A 22,531-nucleotide genomic window follows, 5' to 3' on the forward strand; every position below is an offset into this window, starting at 1 on the left:
AAAAGTTTGGGGTCACTTAGAAATGTCCTTGTCTTCCATGAAAATATACAGTGGGGAGAACAAGTATTTGATACACTGCCGATTTTGCATGTTTTCCTACTTACAAAGCATGTAGGGGTCTGTCATTTTTTATCATAGGTACACTTCAACTGTGAGAGACGGAATCTAAAACAAAAATCCAGAAAATCACATTGTATGATTTTTAAGTAATTAATTTGACATAAAGTATTTGATACATCAGAAAAGCAGAACTTAATATTTGGTACAGAAACATTTGTTTGCAATTACAGAGATCATACGTTTCCTGTAGGTCTTGACCAGGTTTGCACACACTGCAGCAGGGATTTTGGCCCACTCCTCCATACAGACCTTCTCCAGATCCTTCAGGTTTCGGGGCTGTCGCTGGGCAATACGGACTTTCAGCTCCCTCCAAAGATGTTCTATTGGGTTCAGGTCTGGAGACTGGCTAGGCCACTCGAGGACCTTGAGATGCTTTTTACGGAGTCACTCCTTAGTTGTCCTGGCTGTGTGTTTCGGGTCGTTGTCATGCTGGAAGACCCAGCCACGACCCATCTTCAATGCTCTTACTGAGGGAAGGAGATTGTTGGTCAAGATCTCGCGATACATGGCCCCATCCATCCTCCCCTCAATACGGCGCAGTCATCCTGTCCCCTTTGCAGAAAAGCATCCCCAAAAAATGATGTTTCCACCTCCATGCTTCACGGTTGGGATGGTGTTCTTGGGGTGGTACTCATCCTTCTTCTTCCTCCAAACACGGCGAGTGGAGTCTAGACCAAAAGGCTCTATTTTTGTCTCATCAGACCACATGACCTTCTCCCATTCCTCCTCTGGATCATCCAGATGGTCATTGGCAAACTTCAGACGGGCCTGGACATGCGCAGGCTTGAGCAGGGGGACCTGCATGCGCTGCAGGATTTTAATCCATGACGGCGTAGTGTGTTACTAATGGTTTTCTTTGAGACTGTAGTCCCAGCTCTCTTCAGGTCATTGACCAGGTCCTGCCGTGTAGTTCTGGGCTGATCCCTCACCTTCCTCAGGATCATTGATGCCCCACGAGGTGAGATCTTGCATTGAGCCCCAGACCGAGGGTGATTGACCGTCATCTTGAACTTCTTCCATTTTCTAATAATTGCGCCAACAGTTGTTGCCTTCTCACCAAGCTGCTTGCCTATTGTCCTGTAGCCCATCCCAGCCTTGTGCAGGTCTACAATTGTATCCCTGATGTCCTTACACAGCTCTCTGGTCTTGGCCATTGTGGAGAGGTTGGAGTCTGTTTGATTGAGTGTGTGGACAGGTGTCTTTTATACAGGTAACGAGTTCAAACAGGTGCAGTTAATACAGGTAATGAGTGGAGAACAGGAGTGCTTCTTAATGAAAAACTGGACATTTCTAACTACTAAATGTTTGAAGGACATTTCTAACTACTTGTCAAATGTAGTCATTGACAAGGTTAGAAATAATGATTTTTTAATAGAAATAATAATTGTGTCCTTCAAACTTTGCTTTCGTCAAAGAATCCTCCATTTGCAGCAATTACAGCCTTGCACACCTTTGGCATTCTAGTTGTCAATTTGTTGAGGTAATCTGAAGAGATTTCACCCCATGCTTCCTGAAGCACCTCCCGTAAGTTGGATTGGCTTGTTGGGCACTTCTTACGTACCATACAGTCAAGCTGCTCCCACAACAGCTCAATAGGGTTGAGATCCGGTGACTGTGCTGGCCACTCCATTATAGACAGAATACCAGCTGACTGCTTCTTCCCTAAATAGTTATTGCATAGTTTGGAGCTGTGCTTTGCGTCATTGTCCTGTTGTAGGAGGAAATTGGCTCCAATCAAGTGCCGTCCACAGGGTATGGCATGGCGTTGCAAAATGGAGTGATAGCCTTCCTTCTTCAAGATCCCTTTTACCCTGTACAAATCTCCCACTTTACCAGCACCAAAGCACCCCCATACCATCACATTTCCTCCAGCATCCTTTCATTTGGTCTGCGTCTCACAAATGTTCTTCTTTGTGATCCGAACACCTCAAACTTCGATTCGTCTGTACATAACACTTTTTTCCAATCTTCCTCTGTCCAGCGTCTGTGTTCCTTTGCCCATCTTAATCTTTTCTTTTTATTGGCCAGTCTGAGTTTTGGCTTTTTCTTTGCAACTCTGCCTAGAACATCAGCATCCCGGAGTCGCCTCTTCACTGTTGACGTTGAGACTGGTGTTTTGCGGGTACTATTGAATGAAGCTGCCAGTTGAGGACCTGTGAGGCTTCTGTTTCTCAAACTAGACACTCTAATGTATTTGTCCTTTTGCTCAGTTGTGCACCGGGGCCTCCCACTCCTCTTTCTATTCTGGTTAGAGCCAGTTTGCACTGTTCTGTGAAGGGAGTAGTACACAGCGTTGTACGAGATCTTCAGTTTCTTGGCAATTTCTCGCATGGAATAGCCTTCATTTCTCAGAACAAGAATAGACTGACGAGTTTCAGAAGAAAGTTATTTGTTTCTGGACATTTTGAGCCTGTAATCGAACCCACAATTGCTGATGCTCCAGATACTCAAATAGTCTCAAGAATGCCAGTTTTATTGCTTCTTTAATCAGCACAACAATTTTCAACTGTGCGAACATAATTGCAAAATGGTTTTGTAATGATCAATTAGCCTTTTAAAATGATAAACTTGGATTAGCAAACACACCGTGCCATTGGTACACAGGACTGATGGTTGCTGATAATGGGACTCTGTACGCCTATGTAGATATTCCATAAAAAAATCAGCCGTTTCCAGCTACAATAGCCATTTACAACATTAACAATGTCTACATTGTATTTCTGATCAATTTGATGTTATTTTAATGGACAAAATAATTGCTTTTCTTTCGAAAACAAGGACATTTCTAAGTGACCCCAATCTTTTGAACGGTAGTGTACATATATTTTAAAAACTGTACCGCTTGCTCTGTAATGTGAGTAGTACCTTTTGTTTTTTACATACATTTATGAATATAAAAAAATAGAAACATACATATTTTTTGGGATTTGGCTATTTATCTACAGTATATATTGTTGAACATAATATACTCTATGAGGGCATATCAAAGTTCCAGAGTGGGATGGAGCTACTTTTAGTTATGATCCAATTTGTAAGCATTACCAACAGAGTGAATGTGAAAATTGATTCAAAATGGTCAACCTCTGCTGGGGATTTGTGCTGTTGTCTATGCCCAATAATGTTTGTACCATGTTTTGTGCTGCTGCCATGTTGTGTTGCTACTATGTTGTTGTCATGTTGTCCCCAATGGTAAGCGGTTGCGTGTACGACTCGAGCTAGGCCGGAGAAAGATGGCGGCGCCCGTCCTGAGAGTGTCCACCCCTTCGATGGGAAAGAATAGTCAGGCTCCTTGTTTGTCTCTTGGGCATATTGTTGTCCTTATACGCCTTTCATGATGGGAAAGAATAGTCAGGCTCCTTGTTTGTCTCTTGGGCATATTGTTGTCCTTATACGCCTTTCATGTGGAAACTGAAAAGACTAGAGATTCCAATTATCGGGCAATGTGCAACGTGAGCTATTCTATCAGCTGTTCAAAAGTCTTCACCTCCAGGTGGGGTCGAGGATTTGGACTGTTGGGCTCGATCTTCGGAAAAGACAGTGCAATGAACCAGCCAAACAGTGTGTACGGAATCGTATTTTATGTCTTTCAACTGTTACTAGGAATCACCGTGAGTGCGATGACTGCTCTGATCCTCATGATGACGTCCATCCTATCGGTGAGGGGCTCTCTCTACCTGGGCTACATCCTCTACTTTGTCCTCAAGGACTTCAGCGTCATCTGCATCACCACATATGCACTGAACTTCATTCTCTTTATGCTCAACTACAAGCGACTGGTTTACTTGAACGAGGCCTGGAAGCAGCAGCTGCCGGTCAAACAGGACTAAGATGGGGTGGAAAATACAGTACGTAGAAAATATAACAGAAAAAATGTAATGTGACCTCTTGAACAGAACAATTTGACTTGCCACCAGGAGACCTTGCTTCCAAAACAATGTTTATTCTGCTGTGTTTTATACAAATAAAAAAAAACAGGAAGACGACTAAAAAAACAAACACATGTCCGGGCGAGACATCTCAAGTTCATTGTTGCATAAAGTACGGAAGGATTTTAAAACAGGAAAAAAATCTCTTCAATTCTTTTATTTGTGTTTTTATTTATACTCCCCTCACACATAATAAGCTAGCAGGAACGCAAAGGCAGAATTCCAGTCTTCACTGTGAAAGATGAGAGGACATGACACCCCTCTTGAACAAAAAGGACCAGAACATGGAAGAAAACTGGGACTTTTAAAAGGTGTATACTTGAAATAGATAGGAAGGTCCTGTTCCTGCACACCTGACCGGCTCCGGAGGCTAGCTGCAACGTTACTACAACCTGAGCGGAACTGAATAATGGGTCAGAATACAAAATGCATGATCGTGGGGATTATAATCGTACAGTTGGCAGCATAGCTAGGATTCCATGAGGAGAGCGAAACGGTTAACGCCCAACACCATACAGAATCGTTTTTTTTTACGTTTACACTTTACAGCAAGTTTGTTTTGTCTTTGATACGACCACTAATATTAAACATGGGCGAATGTGAGAAACTGTGTAAATCAGTCGGTTGTTTATTTAAAAAAAATAATGTCTTCTGTAAATAGCCGCTGAGCAATATTCCAGGTTAGATTGTGGTTTAGTGTTGACATAGACTTTAAAGTAAAAAATAAATAAAACATGTTAGAAAGAAATCACAAAATGAGGAACAAAGAAGTGACTGAAGTCTGTCACGATCGTCGTAGAGAGTAGACCAAGGCGCAGCGTGATGAACGAACATATTTAATCTTTATTATCTTCAGTGATAATAGGAACAACAAAACAACAAAACGAAATGTGCAGTCCTACGGTTTAACATAACCAAAAAGGAACAAACCAAACGGAAACAAGATCCCACCAACACAAAGGGAAAACAGACAGTTTAAATATGGCTCCCAATCAGAGACAACCAGCCACAGCTGACACTCGTTGCCTCTGATTGGGAGCCACTCTGGCCAACATAGAAACACAACAACCAGAACTCCCGACATAGAAATACAACACATAGAATGAACACACCCTGGCTCAACATATAGAGTCCCAGAGCCAGGGTGTGACAGTACCCCCCCCCTAAAGGCGCGGACTGCGACCGCGCCTCAACTAGAACCAAACAGGGGAGGGCTGGTTGGGCATTCCTCCTCGGCGGCGGTTCTGGCTCCGGGCTTGCCCACCACCCTCCAATAATCCCCCCATAGCGCCCCTGGTCCGATCTGGCCCCACTGGCTGGAGCTGAACTGGACATAGTAGGAGCGGATAGCTTCAGCTCCGGTGTGGAGCAGCCGACCGGTACCTGATCAGGCACCGGTGACCCAGGCACGGGTTGTGCCGGACTGACGACACGCACCCCTGGCTTGGTGCGTGGAGCAGCAACTGGCCGGACCAGGCTGACGATGCGCACCCCTGGCTTGGTGCGTGGAGCAGGAACGGACCGGACCGGGCTGACGATGCGCACCCCTGGCTTGGTGCGTGGAGCAGCAACTGGCCGGACCGGGCTGACGATACGCACCCCTGGCTTGGTGCGTGGAGCAGGAATGGGCCGGGCCGGGCTGGCGACGCGCACCGTAGGCTTGGTGCGAGTGGCAGGAACAGGCCGGGCCGGGCTGGCGACGCGCACCGTAGGCTTGGTGCGAGTAGCAGGAACAGGCCGGGCCGGGCTGGCGACGCGCACCGTAGGCTTGGTGCGAGTGGCAGGAACAGGCCGGGCCGGGCTGGCGACGCGCACCGTAGGCTTGGTGCGAGTAGCAGGAACAGGCCGAGCAGGGCTGGCGACGCGCACCGTAGGCTTGGTGCGAGTGGCAGGAACAGACCGGGCCGGGCTGGCGATGCGCACCGTAGGCTTGGTGCGAGTGGCAGGAACAGGCCGGGCCGGGCTGGCGACGCGCACCGTAGGCTTGGTGCGAGTAGCAGGAACAGGCCGGGCCGGGCTGGCGACGCGCACCGTAGGCTTGGTGCGAGTGGCAGGAACAGACCGGGCCGGGCTGGCGATGCGCTCCGTAGGCTTGGTGCGAAGGGCAGGAACAGGCCGGGCCGGGCTGGCGACACGCACCGTAGGCTTGGTGCGAGTAGCAGGAACAGGCCGGGCCGGGCTGGCGACGCACACCGTAGGCTTGGTGCGAGGGGCAGGAACAGGCCGGGCTGGCGATGCGCACCGGAGGCTTGGTGCGAGGAGCAGGAACAGGCCGGGCCGGGCTGTGGAGACGGATAGGAGACCTGGAGTGAAGAGCGGCCACAACCCGTCCTGGCTGAATGCCTACCTTCACACACTCTGTGTGAGGCATCCGCACAGGACGTACAGGGCTGTGTACCCGTACTGGCATAACAGCACGTGACACTGGCGCAGGATATCCGGGACTGAGGAGAGGCACTGGAGACCACGAGCGCTGAGCCGGCACACTCCGTCCTGGCTGCATGCCCACCTTCGCACGACACGTGCGGGGTGCTCGCACAGGACGTACCGGACTATGCCGGACCACTCGTGGCACAGTACGCAGCTCCGCATACCGCGGAACCTGCCCAGTCCCATGCTGCCATGCCTGAGTACGGGTAGTTGGCTCTGCTCTCCATCCAGGCTCCACCAACCTGCCTTCTGGCCCCCCAAACCCGGTGGCCCCCCAAAAACTGCTGCCCAGTCGCCCATGCCGTGTGCCCCCCCCTAATTTTTTTTGGGGGTTGCCTCTCGTCCGTCCGACGCCGACACTGCTGACGCCGCTGCTCCTCTCTCGCCAGGGCCTTAATCCTAGCCCATGGCCCTTTTCCCCCGAGCATGTCCTCCCAGGACCACACTTTGCCCACCTGGGCCATCGCCAACCTCTCCAGCTCCTTTCCTGGCGCTTCCTCCCATGTCCAGGCAGCCTGCTCCTGGACACGCTGCTTGGTCCTTGTTGGGTGGGATCTTCTGTCACGATCGTCGTAGAGAGTAGACCAAGGCGCAGCGTGATGAACGAACATATTTAATCTTTATTATCTTCAGTGATAATAGGAACAACAAAACAACAAAACGAAACGTGCAGTCCTACGGTTTAACATAACCAAAAAGGAACAAACCAAACGGAAACAAGATCCCACCAACACAAAGGGAAAACAGACAGTTTAAATATGGCTCCCAATCAGAGACAACCAGCCACAGCTGACACTCGTTGCCTCTGATTGGGAGCCACTCTGGCCAACATAGAAACACAACAACCAGAACTCCCGACATAGAAATACAACACATAGAATGAACACACCCTGGCTCAACATATAGAGTCCCAGAGCCAGGGTGTGACAAAGTCAAGTCGTCATCTAGGTGAATTAAGTCAGTCTGAAGATGTTTTGCAGTCAGTGTGGCACATCTTAATTTCCTGCAACCCCAAGCGATGCATGCTGCACAGAGTTGTGTGGATTCATGTGCTCACTGATCAGTTACTTTAATCTCTTTCTCAGAAGTCTACCTCACTGAGGTCACAAAGCATATGATATGTCCTTCCTCAGAGTCTTCAGAGCAGGGTTGTGTTCATTAGGCAACACTTTCATAACGTTTTGCACTGGGAAATGAAAATGAGGGTTTCTTATAGACTGGTTAGCTGACAATGTCACGAATCAATGCGCGCGCGTCATTGGGGTAGAAGACTGTGTTGTGATTCTGGAATGGGCAGATGGTTAGCAACAATGACATGAAGCTGCCATGTGGGGAATAGTAGGTGGCTCGTTTCAGTTAGTTTTATCTTGTTCTTGATAGCATAGTCTTGTTTTGAGGTGTTTTGACTGATGTCACATCTATGCTAAAATTTGCTAGCTAGCTAACCAACAACTGTAACAATGTACTTGAGACAAGTGCTCATTGTGAAAATATATTTATGTTTTCAATAAACATTGGCGACGAAATATAGATTGTGTCAACAATCTAAGCCAACGCCGTCTGTTTTGACCCATAGTTGCACACGCGTCAGTTTTGACGCTAAACAACCAACCAGTCTATTGTCCAGGGAGTTCCCCGTTTCAGTTGGTTTCGTCTGTCTGGTGCCTAATGAACATGACCCTAGTTCATTTCTTCTCTGCCAAGATTATGTCTTCCTCTCCATGAACTTCCCTGTCGCCTTCATTATGTGTGAAAAGCATTCCTGACACGCTACTGTACCAGCGGGATCCATGAAGACTTATGTGCCTGAAAGAGACGTGAAGTGAATTCCCTTTATTTGGTTGGGTGGAGGGGTGTATGTCAATGAGATGTGAATTCCCTTTATTGGGTGGAGGGGTATATGTAAATGTATCACCACTTTTTTTCCCTCATTGTCTCACCATTGTTACAAACCCATAGATACATTTTTTTGTATTAACTTAATTGTGTACTTAAAATGCCCTCACCCCTCTCATGTATAGTGTAATGATACGGTAGCACAGGCTGCGAAACAAACTGTGATTGTCAGCTCAACGGTGGCAGCAGTAGTAGTAGTAGTAGTAGGCCATTCCGTTAAGGAAAACTCTTAGGCATTTTTGCAGGTTACGGTTGTCGATTTGAGTAATAAGGTTCAGTCTCTCTCTTTAGTGTTACAACAGCACTGTCTGTACCTACAGTTTGGGGAAGGAAACCACACAGTACTTGGTGTCCTTGCCACTACCTCTCAGTATTGCCCAAGGTGTCTGAAACAACCCAAGCCAGTTGGATCGTCCTTTGCCAAGGGAAGCAGAGTAGCCGACAGATCAGCTTAAAGCCATTCAAACCCAAAGTTTGTTTGTGAAGTTACTATCCAGATTAATGGGTAGTGGAACATCCCCTGGCTCACATTGAACAATCTCATTCATACTGTTTTAGATGGGCACTCAACACAGCTACATGTATTGGCACATTTTTACACCGGTTGGTTTATGATATGGGTGTCCTTTGTAGAAGATGGTCAGCATTTCATGTCCCTATGTGTCTATCATCATGGAATGCAATTTCAAATAGAAAAGGGGCACTTGTTTCATAACGGCAGAGGTCTAAACGAAGATGGTTGTTGATGATGCAAATGACTGCTTCCTGAATGTTAAACCACGCCAGGCCATCAGTTGTGAATGATGGATTTTGCATGATGGAATATGAGGTACTTATTGGTTACATATTGTTTGCATTGTAACTCACTCACTAGCGCTGCACAAGGTATTCGACACAAAAAATACTGTATTGCCTGTTGCATCAGAATTTTAGCAGCGATACACTCACTGAGGCCTCCTGTAGCTCAGTTGGTAGAGCATGGCGCTTGCAACGCCAGGGTTGTGGGTTCGATTCCCACGGGGGCCAGTATAAAAAATGTATGCACTCACTAAAACTGTAAGTCGCTCTGGATAAGAGCGTCTGCTAAATAACTAAAATTAAAAAAAAAAATTGTGTTGCTACCATGCTGTGTTGTTGTCTTAGGTCTCTCTTTTCGCGATGTGTGTTTTGTCCTATATTTCTAATCCCAGCCCCTGGCCCCCTTTTGATAGGCCATCATTGTAAATAACAATTTGTTCTTAACTGACTTGCCTAGTTAAATAAAGGTTAAATACAATAAATAAATACAATTTGCAGGATGTGCAATGATACAAGTAAAAGGAGGGCTGTGATTGGTTACATTGCCTACTATGCAAATTTCTCTGTGTAATATGGGCCATAACTTTAATACTAGTAGAGACTCTGGATCTTTGATATGCACGTAGAATATATTATGTACAACAATATATTGAAACATTTGCCAAATATACAGTCGGAAGTTTACATACACTTAGGTTGGAGTCATTAAAACTTGTTTTTCAACCACTCCACACATTTCTTGTTAACAAACTATAGTTATGGCAAGTCGGTTAGGACATCTACTTTGTGCATGACACAAGTCATTTTTCCAACAATTGTTTACAGACAGATTATTTCACTTATAATTCGCTGTATCACAATTCCAGTGGGTCAGAAGTTTACATACACTAAATTGACTGTGCCTTTAAACAACTTGGAAAATTCCAGAAAATTATGTAATGGCTTTAGAAGCTTCTGATAGGCTAATTGAGATCATTTGAGTCAATTGGAGGTGTACCTGTGGATGTATTTCAACGCCTACCTTCAAACTCAGTGCCTCTTTGCTTGACATCATGGGAAAATCAAAAGAAATCAGCCAAGACCTCAAAAGAAAAAGGTAGAACTCCACAAATCTGGTTCATCCTTCGGAGCAATTTCCAAACGCCTGAAGGTACCACGTTCATCTGTACAAACAATAGTACGCAAGTATAAACACCATGGGACCACGCAGCCGTCAAACCGCTCAGGAAGGAGACGCGTTCTGTCTCATAGAGATGAAAGTACTTTGGTGCGAAAAGTGCAAATCAATCCCAGAACAACAGCAAAGGACCTTGTGAAGATGCTGGAGGAAACAGGTACAGAAGTATCTATATCCACAGTAAAACCAGTCCTATATCGACATAACCTGAAAGGCCGCTCAGCAAGGAAGAAGCCACTGCTCCAAAACCGCCATAAAAAAGCCAGACTAAGGTTTGCAACTGCACATGGGGACAAAGATCGTACTTTTTGGAGAAATGTCCTCTGGTCTGATGAAACAAAAATAGAACTGTTTGGCCATAATGACAATCATTATGTTTGGAGGAAAAAGGGGGTTGCTTGCAAGCCGAAGAACACCATCCCAACCGTGAAGCACAGGGGTGGCAGCATCATGCTGTGGGGGTGCTTTGCTGCAGGAGGGACTGGTGCACTTCACAAAATAGATGTCATCATGAGGAAGGAAAATTATGGGGATATATTGAAGCAACATCTCAAGACATCAGTCAGGAAGTTAAAGATTGGTCGCAAATGGGTCTTCCAAATGGAAAATGACCCCAAGCATACTTCCAAAGTTGTGGCAAAATGGCTTAAGGACAACAAAGTCAAGGTATTGGAGTGGCCAACACAAAGCCCTGACCTCAATCCTATAGAAAATGTGTGGGCAGAACTGAAAAAGCGTGTGCGAGCAAGGAGGCCTACAAACCTGACTCAGTTACACCAGCTCTGTCAGGAGGAATGGGCCAAAATTCACCCAACTTATTGTGGGAAGCTTGTGGAAGGCTACCCAAAACATTTGACCCAAGTTAAACAATGTAAAGGCAATGCTAACACATACTAATTGAGTGTATGTAAACTTCTGACCCACTGGGAATGTGATGAAAGAAATAAAAGCTGAAATAAATCATTCTCTCTACTATTATTCTGACATTTCACATTCTTAATATAAAGTGGTGATCCTAACTGACCTAAGACAGTGAATTTTTACTAGGATTAAATGTCAGGAATTGTGAAAAAGAGTTTAAAGGTATTTGGCTAAGGTGTACAGTGAGGGAAAAAAAGTTTGCCCACTGACAAAGAAATTATCAGTCTATAACTTTAATGGTAGGTTTATTTGAACAGTGAGAGACAGAATAACAACAAAAAAATCCAGAAAAACGCATGTCAAAAATGTTATATTTATCCAAAGCATCTTACAGTCATATTTTTTTTTTTTGTGTATGGGTGGTCCCGGTGATTGAACCCACTATCCTGGCGTTACAAGCACCATGCTCTACTAGCTGAGCTGCAGAGGACCACAGAGGTCAGAAGTTTATTGTAGTTGGCCACCAATTTTGCACACATTTTTGTCCCACTCCTCTTTGCAGATCTTCTCCAAGTCATTAAGGTTTCGAGCCTGATGTTTCGCAACTCGAACCTTCAGCTCCCTCCACAGATTTTCTATGGGATTAAGGTCTGGAGACTGGCTAGGCCACTCCAGGACCTTAATGTGCTTCTTCTTGAGCCACTCCTTTGTTGCCTTGGACGTGTGTTTTGGGTCATTGTCATGCTGGAATGCCCATCCACGACCCATTTTCAATGCCCTGGCTGAGGGAAGGAGGTTCTCACCCAAGATTTGACGGTACATGGCCCTGTCCATCGTCCCTTTGATGCGGTGAAGTTGTCCTGTCCCCTTAGCAGAAAATCACCCCCAAAGCAAAATGTTTCCACCTCCATGTTTGACGGTGGGGATGGTGTTCTTGGGGTCATAGGCAGCATTCCTCCTCCTACAAACATGGCGAGTTGAGTTGATGCCAAAGAGCTCCATTTTGGTCTCATCTGACCACAACACTTTCACCCAGTTCCCCTCTGAATCATTCAGATGTTCATTAGCAAACTTCAGAAGGCCTGTATATTTGCTTTCTTGAGCAAGTGGACCTTGCGGGCGCTGCAGGATTTCAGTCCTTCACGGCGTAGGGTGTTACCAATTTTCTTGGTGACTATGGTACCAGCTGCCTTGAGATCATTGACAAGATCCTCCCGTGTAGTTCTGGGCTGATTCCTCACCATTCTCATGATCATTGCAACTCCACGAGGTGAGATCTTGCATGAAGCCCCAGGCCGACGGAGATTGACAGTACTTTTGTGTTTCTTCCATTTGCGAATGATCGCACCAACTGTTCAATCGCACAATTGGTCCAGGGTAGGGTAGGGGAGGGAATGGCCGGCAGGGTTGTAGCTCAGTTGGTAGAGCATAGCGTTTGCAATGCCATGGTTGTGGGTTCCATTCCCACGGGGGGCCAGTATAAAAAAAAAATTATGTATGCACTCACTAACTGTAAGTCGCTCTGGATAAGAGCGTCTGCTAAATGACGTAAATGTAAATAAAAGACACCTGGGAACCAGAAATCTTTCTGATTGAGAGGGGGTCAAATACTTATTTCCCTCATTAAAATGCAAATCAATTTATGACATGCGTTTTTCTGGATTTTTTTGTTGTTATTCTGTCTCTCACTGTTCAAATAAACCTACCATTAAAATGATAGACTGATCATGTCTTTGTCAGTGGGCAAACGTATAAAATCAGCAGGGGATCAAATACTTTTTTCCCTCACTGTATGTAAACTTCCGAATTCAACTGTATTTTTTCAATATTTTCAAAATTCATGAATTAAATTGTTATTGAAATCAAAATACTCCACTGGATCTATACCATCCAATAGGTTACAGTGAACAATTGCACAGTGGGGGAAAAGGGTATACAATTGAAGCCAGCCAAATAGATAGAGTGAAGGAAGGAGAAAGTCATGTCCATTCAAAACAACAATCCTCTTTCTCTATCCTTGGTGTCTGTTTCTTTCTCTTGAAGTTTTATAAAACTCTTTCTTTCTCTGTTTCTCTTTCAAACGGTCTCCAAATCTCTTTTTTTTCTATCTCCACAATACTCTCTCTGTGTTTCTCTCTCTTCCTCCTCCCTCTTTCAATATTTCTGTCTGACATACTCATTCGTTATCTTGATCTCTCTCTCTCTCTCTCTCTCTCTCTCTCTCTCTCTCTCTCTCTCTCTCTCTCTCTCTCTCTCTCTCTCTCTCTCTCTCTCTCTCTCTCTCTCTCTCTCTCTCTCTCTCTCTCTCTCTCTCTCTCTCTCTCTCGCTCTCTCCCTATCCCCTCTCCCACCTGAGTGACAGTTTAAAGGCCAAGGTGAGCCCATCCACTTCCATGGTACTGGGTCTGGAACACTGGCACCTGCTGCTCGAAGAGGGTGACCTCTAGATGGGCATCTATCCAAGATGGCGTAGCAGTGCGGTCGTCTTTTTTTCTGTGTCCTTGTGTAAATAGCCAGTTTTTCATTTTCATTTTGTATATATTTCTCAATTTTTACTTTTCATTCTTTAACTAAATATACTTTCCTGCAACCTGCCTCACCCAACGTGGAAAGGATTATATTATTTCTTTATAACTTTTCTCAAGAACCTTAAGCTGAAACTAGTCTAGCTGCAACCGAATGGCTACTTGCTATTAGCCACCGTTAGCGTCTTCACCATTGTCCGTGGCCTGCACTACCCACCAGCCAGCTCTAGCTCTAGCCTGGACAATTTGTCGGCCAGTCTGCACAGCGTGCTATCGACCCAGATCATATCGGATTTTCTGCCGGAATCACTGGACCCTAGCGCCGGATCATCGCAACCAGCTAGCTGCAACCAAATGGCTGTTGTCGTTGGCTAATTACCATTGCCCCTTAGCAAGCACCAGTTAGCCTTGAGCTAACCTCGAGCCAGCCCCATCTCCCGGCTATCTACCTCTCTGTCAACCGGACGGGACCTCCTAGTGTTGACACGGAGCCCCGCCGATCCAACACGACTGGTTTGCCAACTAAATGGTCTGATGTGGTTTCCACAGGCTTCCCGTTACGACGTCGACCACGAAGATCCATCTGCTAGCCCCGGCCCGCTAGCACACGCAAGCCGGGTCTCTTGCTCGCCAGTGCTGTAGCAGCCCCCGAACTACCTCCGAACTCTCCTATTGCTGTTCACCGGACCTTGTGATAACTCAGCTATACAGCTGATGCCTGCTGGACTGTTCCTTTATATGGTACCACATCCTGTTTATGTTTAGCCTCAGCCCAAACTTTGTCGCCATTACCAGCTGTTGTCTTAGCTCTCTCGAATAACACCTGTGATTGCTTTATGCCTCTCTCCCATGTCAATATGCCTTGCTTATTGCTGTTTCGGTTATTTCTTATTGTACTATTTCACTGTAGAGCCCCCAGCCCAGCTCGACCTGCCTTAGACAGCTCCTTTGTCCCACCCCCCATACACGCGGAGACCGACTCAATCGGTGCCTCCAGTGATGCTATCTCTTTCATCTTTACCCAACGCTTAGGTTTACCTCCACTGTACTCATATCCTTCCATATCCTTGTCTTTACATAATGCCCTGAATCTATTCTACAATGCCCGGAAATCTGCCCCTTTTTTTCTCTGTACCCAACGCACTAGAAGACCAGTTCTTAAAGCCTTTAGCCGTATCCTTATTCTAGTCCTCCTCTGTTCCTCTGGTGATGTAGAGGTTAACCCAGGCCCTGTAGCCCCCAGTATCACTCCTACTCCCTAGATATTATCATTTGTTGACTTCTGTAACCGTAAAAGCCTTGGTTTCTTGCACGTTAACATCCGAAGCCTCCTCCCTAAGTTTGAGTTATTCACTGCGTTAGCACACTCCGCCAACCCTGATGTTCTAGCAGTGTCTGAATCCTGGCTTAGGAAGGCCACCAAAAATGCAGAAATTTCCATCCCCAACTACAACATTTTCCGTCTCGATAGAACTGCCAAAGGGGGTGGGGTTTCAATCTACTGTAGATATAGCCTGCAGAGCTCTATCATACTATCCAGGTCTGTGCCCAAACAGTTTGAGCTTCTACTTCTAAAAATCCACCTTTCCAGAAATAAGTCTCTCACAGCCCCGAGCTGTGCCCTTGACACCATATGTGAACTGATTGACCCCATCTATCCTCAGAGTTCGTACTGCTTGGTGACCTAAACTAGGATATGCTTAACACCCAGGCCAACCTACAATCTAAACTAGATGCCCTCAATCTCACACAAATTATCAACGAACCTACCAGGTACAACCCAAAATCTGTAAACATGTGCACCCTCATAGATATCATCCTGACAAATTTACCCTCTAAATACACCTCCGCTGTCTTCAACTAGGATCTCAGCGATCACTGCCTTATTGCCTGCGTCCGTAATGGGTCCGCGGTCAAACGACCACCCCTCATCACTGTCAAACGCTCCCTAAAACACTTTAGCGAGCAGGCCTTTCTAATTGACCTGGCCCGGATATCCTGGATGGATATTGACCTCATTCCGTCAGTAGAGGATGCCTGGTTGTTCTTTAAAAGTGCTTTCCTCTCAATCTTAAATAAGCATGCCCCATTCAAAAAATTCAGAACTAAGAACAGATATAGCCCCTGGTTCTCCTCAGACGTGACTGCCCTTGACCAGCACAAAAACATCCTGTGACATACTGCATTAGCATCGAACAGCCCCCGCGATATGCAACTTTTCAGAGAAGTCTCTCTCTCTCTCTCTCTCTCTTCAACACCATACAACACTCCTTCCGTAGCCTCCAACTGCTCTTAAACACTAGTAAAACTAAATGCATGCTCTTCAACCGAACGCTGCTTGCACCCGTCCACCCAACTAGAATCACTACTCTCGGCGGGTCTGAACTAGAGTATGTGGACAACTACAAATACCTAGGTGTCTGGTTAGACTGTAAACTCTCCTTCCAGACTCACATTAAGCATCTCCAATCAAAAGTTAGATCTAGAATCGGCTTCCTATTTCGCAACAAAGCCTCCTTCACTCATGCTGCCAAACATGCCCTCGTAAAACTAACTATCCTACCGATCCTTGACTTCGGCAATGTCATTTACAAAATAGCCTCCAACACTCTACTCAGCAAATTGGATGTAGTCTATCACAGTGCCATCCGTTTTGTCACCGAAGCCCCATATACTACCCACCATTGTGACCTGTACGCTCTTGTTGGCTGGCCCTCACTACATATTCGTCGCCAAACCCACTGGCTCCAGGCCATCTATAAATCACTGCTAGGCAAATCTCCGTCTTATCTTAGCTCAATGGTCACCATAGCAACACCCACCCGTAGTATGCGCTCCAGCAGGTATTTCTCACTGGTCATCCTCAAAGCCAACACCTCCTTTGGCCGCCATTCCTTCCAGTTCTCTGCTGCCAATGACTGGAACGAACTGCAAAAATCTCTGAAGCTGGAGACTCTTATCTCCCTCACTAAATTTAAGCGTCAGTTGTCAGAGCAGCTTACCGATCACTGCACCTGTACACAGCCATGCTGAAATTAGCCCACCCAACTACCTCATCCCCATATTGTTATTTATTTTGCTAATTTTGCACCCCAGTATCTCTATTTGAACATCATCTTTTGCACATCTATCATTCCAGTGTTAATACTAAATTGTAATTATTTTGCACTATGGCCTATTTATTGCCTTACCTCCATAATTTACTACATTCGCACACACTGTATATATATTTTCTGTTGTATTTTTGACTTTATGTTTTGTTTACCCCATATGTAACTCTGTGTTGTTGTTGTTTTTATCGCACTGCTTTGCCTTATCTTGGCCAGGTCACAGTTGTAAAGGAGAACTTGTTCTCAACTGGCTTACCTGGTTAAATAAAGGTGAAAAAAAAAAAAAAATGAGACTGGCAGGGGCCCTGGGCACAGTGGGCAGAGAGGAAGGTTGAGTAGTGCTGATTAGGAAGGTCATCCTCTCTGTGCACCTGGGAGACTGGGTGTTAAGCCTCAGTACACAAAGGAGTGCGCACATGAAGGCACGTGTAGACACACACGGCAGTGGAGGAACACACACAAGCACGGACGCGTACACACACATATCCACACTCTTTTTTGGTCTAATTTCATCTCGCCAGAAGGGATATGTCTGGCAGACAACCTCTACTCACATCCAGTCTTAAACCAGAAAGATTGTTTAGAACATTTTTATAGTTTCTAAAATAAACTGAGACTACTGCTACTGGTTTCTGTGAAGTTGCAACTAATGTGACTCGTCCCCATTGCAGTAAGACTAATACAACTACACACAGCTTTCATAACCCATTGTCAAAAATAGCAGTGCGTGGGTAAAATCAATGGCGAAGCAACCAAAAAAAGGCATATTACAACCTATGTGTTGTGATAATTGTGTTGTTCGCTTCGTATACCTTGTGACCGTGATACAGTGTATTCGGAAAGTATTCATACCCCATCACTTTTTCCACATTTTGATACATTACAGCCTTATTCTAAAATGGATTACATCGTTTTTTCCCCTCATCAAACTACACACAATACCCCATAATGACAAAGCAAAAACAGGTTTTTAGAAATTGTTGCTAATTTATTGACAATAAAAAACAGAAATATTACATTTACATAAGTATTCAGACCCTTTACTCAGTACTTTGTTGAAGCACCTTTGGCAGCGATTACAGCATCGAGTCTTCTTGGGTATGACGCTACAAGCTTGGCACACCTGTATTTGGGGAGTTTCTCCCATTCTTCTCTGCAGATCCTCTCAAGCTCTGTCAGGTTGGATGGGGAGCATTGCTGCACAGCTATTTTCAGGTCTCGCCAGAGATGGTCGATCGGGTTCAAGTCCGGGCTCTGGCTGGGCCACTTAAGGACATTCAGAGACTTGTCCCGAAGCCACTCCTGTATTGTCTTGGCTCTGTGCTTAGGGTCATTGTCCTGTTGGAAGGTGAACCTTCACCCCAGTTTGAGGTCCTGAGCGGTCTGGAGCAGGTTTTCATCAATAATCTTCCTGTACTTTGCTCCGTTCATCTTTGCCTTGATCCTGACTAGTCTCCCAGTCCCTGCCGCTGAAAAACATCCCCACAGCATGATGCTGCCACCACCATGCTTCACCATAGGAATGGTGCCAAATTTCCTCCAGACGTGACGTTTGGCATTCAGGCCAAAGAGGTTGGTTGGTTTCAGCAGAGAACCTTGTTTCTTATGGTCTGAGAGTCTTTAGGCGCCTTTTGGCAAACTCCAAGCGGGGTGTCATATGCCGTTTACTGAGGCTTCAATCTGGCCACTCTACCATAAAGGCCTGATTGGTGGAGTGCTGCAGAGATGGTTGTCCTTCTGGAAGGTTCTCCCATCTCCACAGTGGAACTCTAGAGCTCTGTCAGAGTGACCATCGGGTTCTTGGTCACCTCCCTGACCAAGGCCCTTCTCCCCCAATTGCTCAGTTTGGCCGGGTGGCCAGGTCTAGGAAGAGTCTTAGTGGCTCCAAACTTCTTCCATTTAAGAACGATGGAGGCCACTGTGTTCTTGGGGACCTTCAATGCTGCAGACATTTTTTGGTACCCTTCCCCAGATCTGTGCCTCGACACAATCCTGTCTCAGAGCTCTACGAACAATTCCTTCGACCTCATGGCTTGGTTTTTGCTCTGACATGCACTGTAAACTGTGGGACCTTATATAGACAGGTGTGTGCCTTTCCAAATCATGTCCAATCAATTGAATTTACCACAGGTGGACTCCAATCAAGTTGTAGAAACATCTCAAGGATGATCAATGGAAACAGGATGCACCGGAGCTCAATTTCGAGTTTCATAGCAAAGGGTCTGAATACTTATGTAAATAAGGTATTTTTTAAATATATTTTTTAACACACTAACATTTATACAAACCTGTTTTCGCTTTATCATTATGGGGTATTTTGTGTAGATTGCTGAAAAAAACAAACATATATTTAATCCATTTTAGAATAAGGCTGTAACGTAACAAAATGTGGAAAAAGTCAAGGGGTCTGAAGGCACTGTAGTTCCTCATTTTTTATATCACTGAGCTAAATTATTACAAACTAGCTAGCTAAATTATTACAAACTAGCTAGCTAAATGATTACAAACATTGTGACAGTGATTTAATAGTTTGCAATTGTGAGAAAATAAAAACAAACCGGTAGCTATCTCCTGCACAAATTCTGTGCCAGGATGTTGGTCACCAGTGCAGTGACTCGATCAGCTGTGTCACTAACTGTTGTAGCTAGCTAGCTTACTGACATTGCTAGCTAGTTATCTAGCTATCCCTTCATTGACATAAAAAGCTTGCTTATCCTGTGTAAATTACCCTGAAGTTGTAGACATGCAGCCCCACAATTAAGAGGAACTGACTGTGCAAGGCACTTAACCCTAATTTGCTCATGGGGTGCCGTACTACTATGGCTGACCCTGTAAAACAACACATTTCACTGCACCTATCCGGTTTATGTGACAAGAAAACATAAATTTTTTATTCTGAAAAATCAGTCCGTAGATCAGTATGTTTCTCCGCGATCGTATCGTGAGGTCAGCTGAGCGCAGCAGATGATTCGGGAGGCTACTGCAATGACTTATGGCAGAACAACAGCTGCTTCATGAAAACACATAATAATGTAACCATTAGCACTACTAGCTACAGTAGCTTGCTAGCTAGCTTTTGTTGGAAGATTCAACATTGTGTGTGCAGCACTAAGTAGGTAGCTGGTTGGTTAGCAGCATCGTTGCAAAGATGAGTGACTGGCTCAGCTGTTGGACAAATGTATGCTAGCTTTTGTGCCCATAGCCAAACTTCAGAAATAATGCTAATTGAAGCACAATAATCCTTAGCTTGGTGTAAAATGGGGCGACTTCCTCACCAAAAAAACATAAACATTATTTACATATTCATTGTTTTAGCTTAGATTAATCAGACAGTTTTGAGGCAGAAATTAGGTTCAGCAGACGATGTCACCTACTGTAGGTCAAAATTTTTTATGTTATGGCAGCCCATGTAGCCGGCCTACTTTTCATCTATCCCATTATCCTTTGCGAGATATGAGACAGATCAGTGCAGGCGGAATCAACGTGCTATCTGATGTAAGACAATGGATGGAAGGATCACTGTCTAGGAGGTGTAGATAGTGGTCACCAAAGCCATGTATTTAAAGAGTTGGGCCAACTTTTAGAATTTTGAATATTGTTCTAATTTAAAAAATTCAGTTACATAGCATTATTTAAATATTCCCCATGTAATGTTAATGGAGCGCTAACATGGCTGCCATAGAATGTTGTAGTGTCATGTAAATACATCATAATGCAGAAACCTCAATGGCCCAACCATAGATATGGAACCAGGCCCAACTCTCTAAATACATAGCTCACCAGATAGTGCTCACCATGCCTACCTGACCAGTGTCCTATAGACACCCCGGTACGGTCAGTACAGGAGTTGCTGATGGGGTGGAAGACGGTCTCCCAGCCGCCCGTGGCGTAGCGCCAGTTGTAGGACTCCAGGATGAGGGTGCGCTGTGTGCCGTAGGCGATCATGAAACAGTAGACCACGTGGTGCAGCTGACAGCCGTAGCCACAGCCCTTGTTGATGTTACACACCAGCTTCCTTGCCTTACTGCAGTCCTGAGGGTTCTGGTGAGGATGGAGGAGAGGTAGAGGTAGAGGTAGAGGTAGAGGTAGAGAGAGAGAGAGAGAGAGAGAGAGAGAGAGAGAGAGAGAGAGAGAGAGAGAGAGAGAGAGAGAGAGAGAGAGAGAGAGAGAGAGAGAGAGAGAGAGAGAGAGAGAGAGAGAGAGAGAGAGAGAGAGAGAGAGAGAGAGAGAGAGAGAGAGAGAGAGAGAGAGAGAGAGAGAGAGAGAGAGAGCGAGAGAGAGAGAGAGAGAGAGAGAGAGAGAGGAGACAGATGGAGTTAAGAAAAAGTCAGAGGGGGATGGGGGAGAGAGGGACATGGGTGTTAGAACATACGTTTGACCTCTGAGGGTCCTAATAGCTTTCTGACGTTTTTATGAAAACACATCTCTCCTCTTGCTCTTTTTCTCTCTTTTTCTTTCCCTCTCTCTCTCATGACATTACCTTTTATGAGAAATTGAGGCATAAAAGAGATCACCCAAAATATGAGCGAGAGGAGAAAAAGCATTTACTCTCAAACTGCCACCTTTAAATCACAATGTGACACCATGACACTTTTAAATTACAACGTGACCCCCCTGCCACCTTTAAATCAAGACGTGACACCATACCAACTTTAAATTACGACGGTTCACCATGCCACCATTAAATCACAACAGTTCACCATGCCACCTTTAAATCACGAGGTGACACCGTGCCACCTTTAAATCACGACGTGACACTGTGCCACCTTTAAATCACGACGTGACACTGTGACACCTTTAAATCACAATATGATCTAGGCCTAACTCCCCCTTGTCAATGTAATCATTCATATTGTGTAAAAGGCTAAACTGATCCTAAATCAGTACGCCTACTCTGAGATGCTTTGTGAATACGAGCCCTGGCCTGTCTGCATGCTGCTTTCTAGTGATCTAGCTCCTCTTCATTTGAAATACAACAATACCAAAAACATTCATGAGAATTAGCCTGGTCAGTCAGTAACTTAGTTAACTAATGAAACACTCATGTAAATGTGCACCAGCCTATTCAGCTAAATTGTACCAAAACAACAGCCTATTTGCAGTGAAATCAAGAGGGTGCATTTTTCTTGTCAGGTTTTTCAGGTCACCAGTGCATCAATAAACAGTCAGGGGAACGAAGTAGTTTGACAAAAAGGTGTTCACAATAGTCAGCATTATAGATAGCAAATATATAGTTGTTATATTCTAGAACGCTAGATACAGTCCACTTAGCTAGCTAAGGTGGTGAACTCAGACTGGTGGTGGGAGTTATGTAACGTTATCTAAATTTCCCCCAGCAGTTTCAATCTAGCTAGCTAGCTAATGGTATTTTAATCAACTTTATCAATCAGAGGGATAGCTTAACGAATATAGCTAGCTATTCGTTTTTCCCTCGCATCTAAAGTTGCCTGATACAGCTTGCCAGTTGCTAGTAAAGTAGGATGAATAAGTCAGAAGTCAGCTAGCAATGCCTAGTTCATCCCTTTAACCAACAAAAACCACGTATAAAAGAGACAATTACAGATCATTTTAGTTTTATTCTAGAATTTCAGGCCGAGGAGTAATAACTACTTCTTTGTAGAACCGGTGTCTTCACCAGATGTCGTCCCCAGTCAACTCCAGAGTCTTCACCTGAACCAATTCCTAAAT

The 22,531-nt window shown here is 45.1% G+C and overlaps 1 protein-coding gene and 1 pseudogene across 2 annotated transcripts in view; one reads left to right on the top strand and one right to left on the bottom strand.

Moving 5' to 3' along the window:
• Nucleotides 1–22,531, bottom strand: part of LOC311106511 (alpha-(1,6)-fucosyltransferase-like) — a gene marked incomplete at both ends in the record, with an annotated part of 62,981 nt that overhangs the window by 12,365 nt on the left and 28,085 nt on the right. The window contains one exon of the mRNA XM_084148863.1: nucleotides 20,647–20,884. Within this exon, the coding sequence (XP_084004989.1) occupies nucleotides 20,647–20,884 (238 nt within the window). The remainder of the gene's footprint in view (nucleotides 1–20,646; nucleotides 20,885–22,531) is intronic.
• Nucleotides 3,345–3,947, top strand: LOC311106521 (vitamin K epoxide reductase complex subunit 1-like protein 1; annotated as a pseudogene). The gene has a single exon. The product of its transcript is annotated as a vitamin K epoxide reductase complex subunit 1-like protein 1 (transcript).

Source organism: Coregonus lavaretus (genome assembly GCF_964263955.1).
Source record: "Coregonus lavaretus genome assembly, chromosome: 31".
NCBI classification, from domain to species: Eukaryota; Metazoa; Chordata; class Actinopteri; order Salmoniformes; family Salmonidae; genus Coregonus; species Coregonus lavaretus.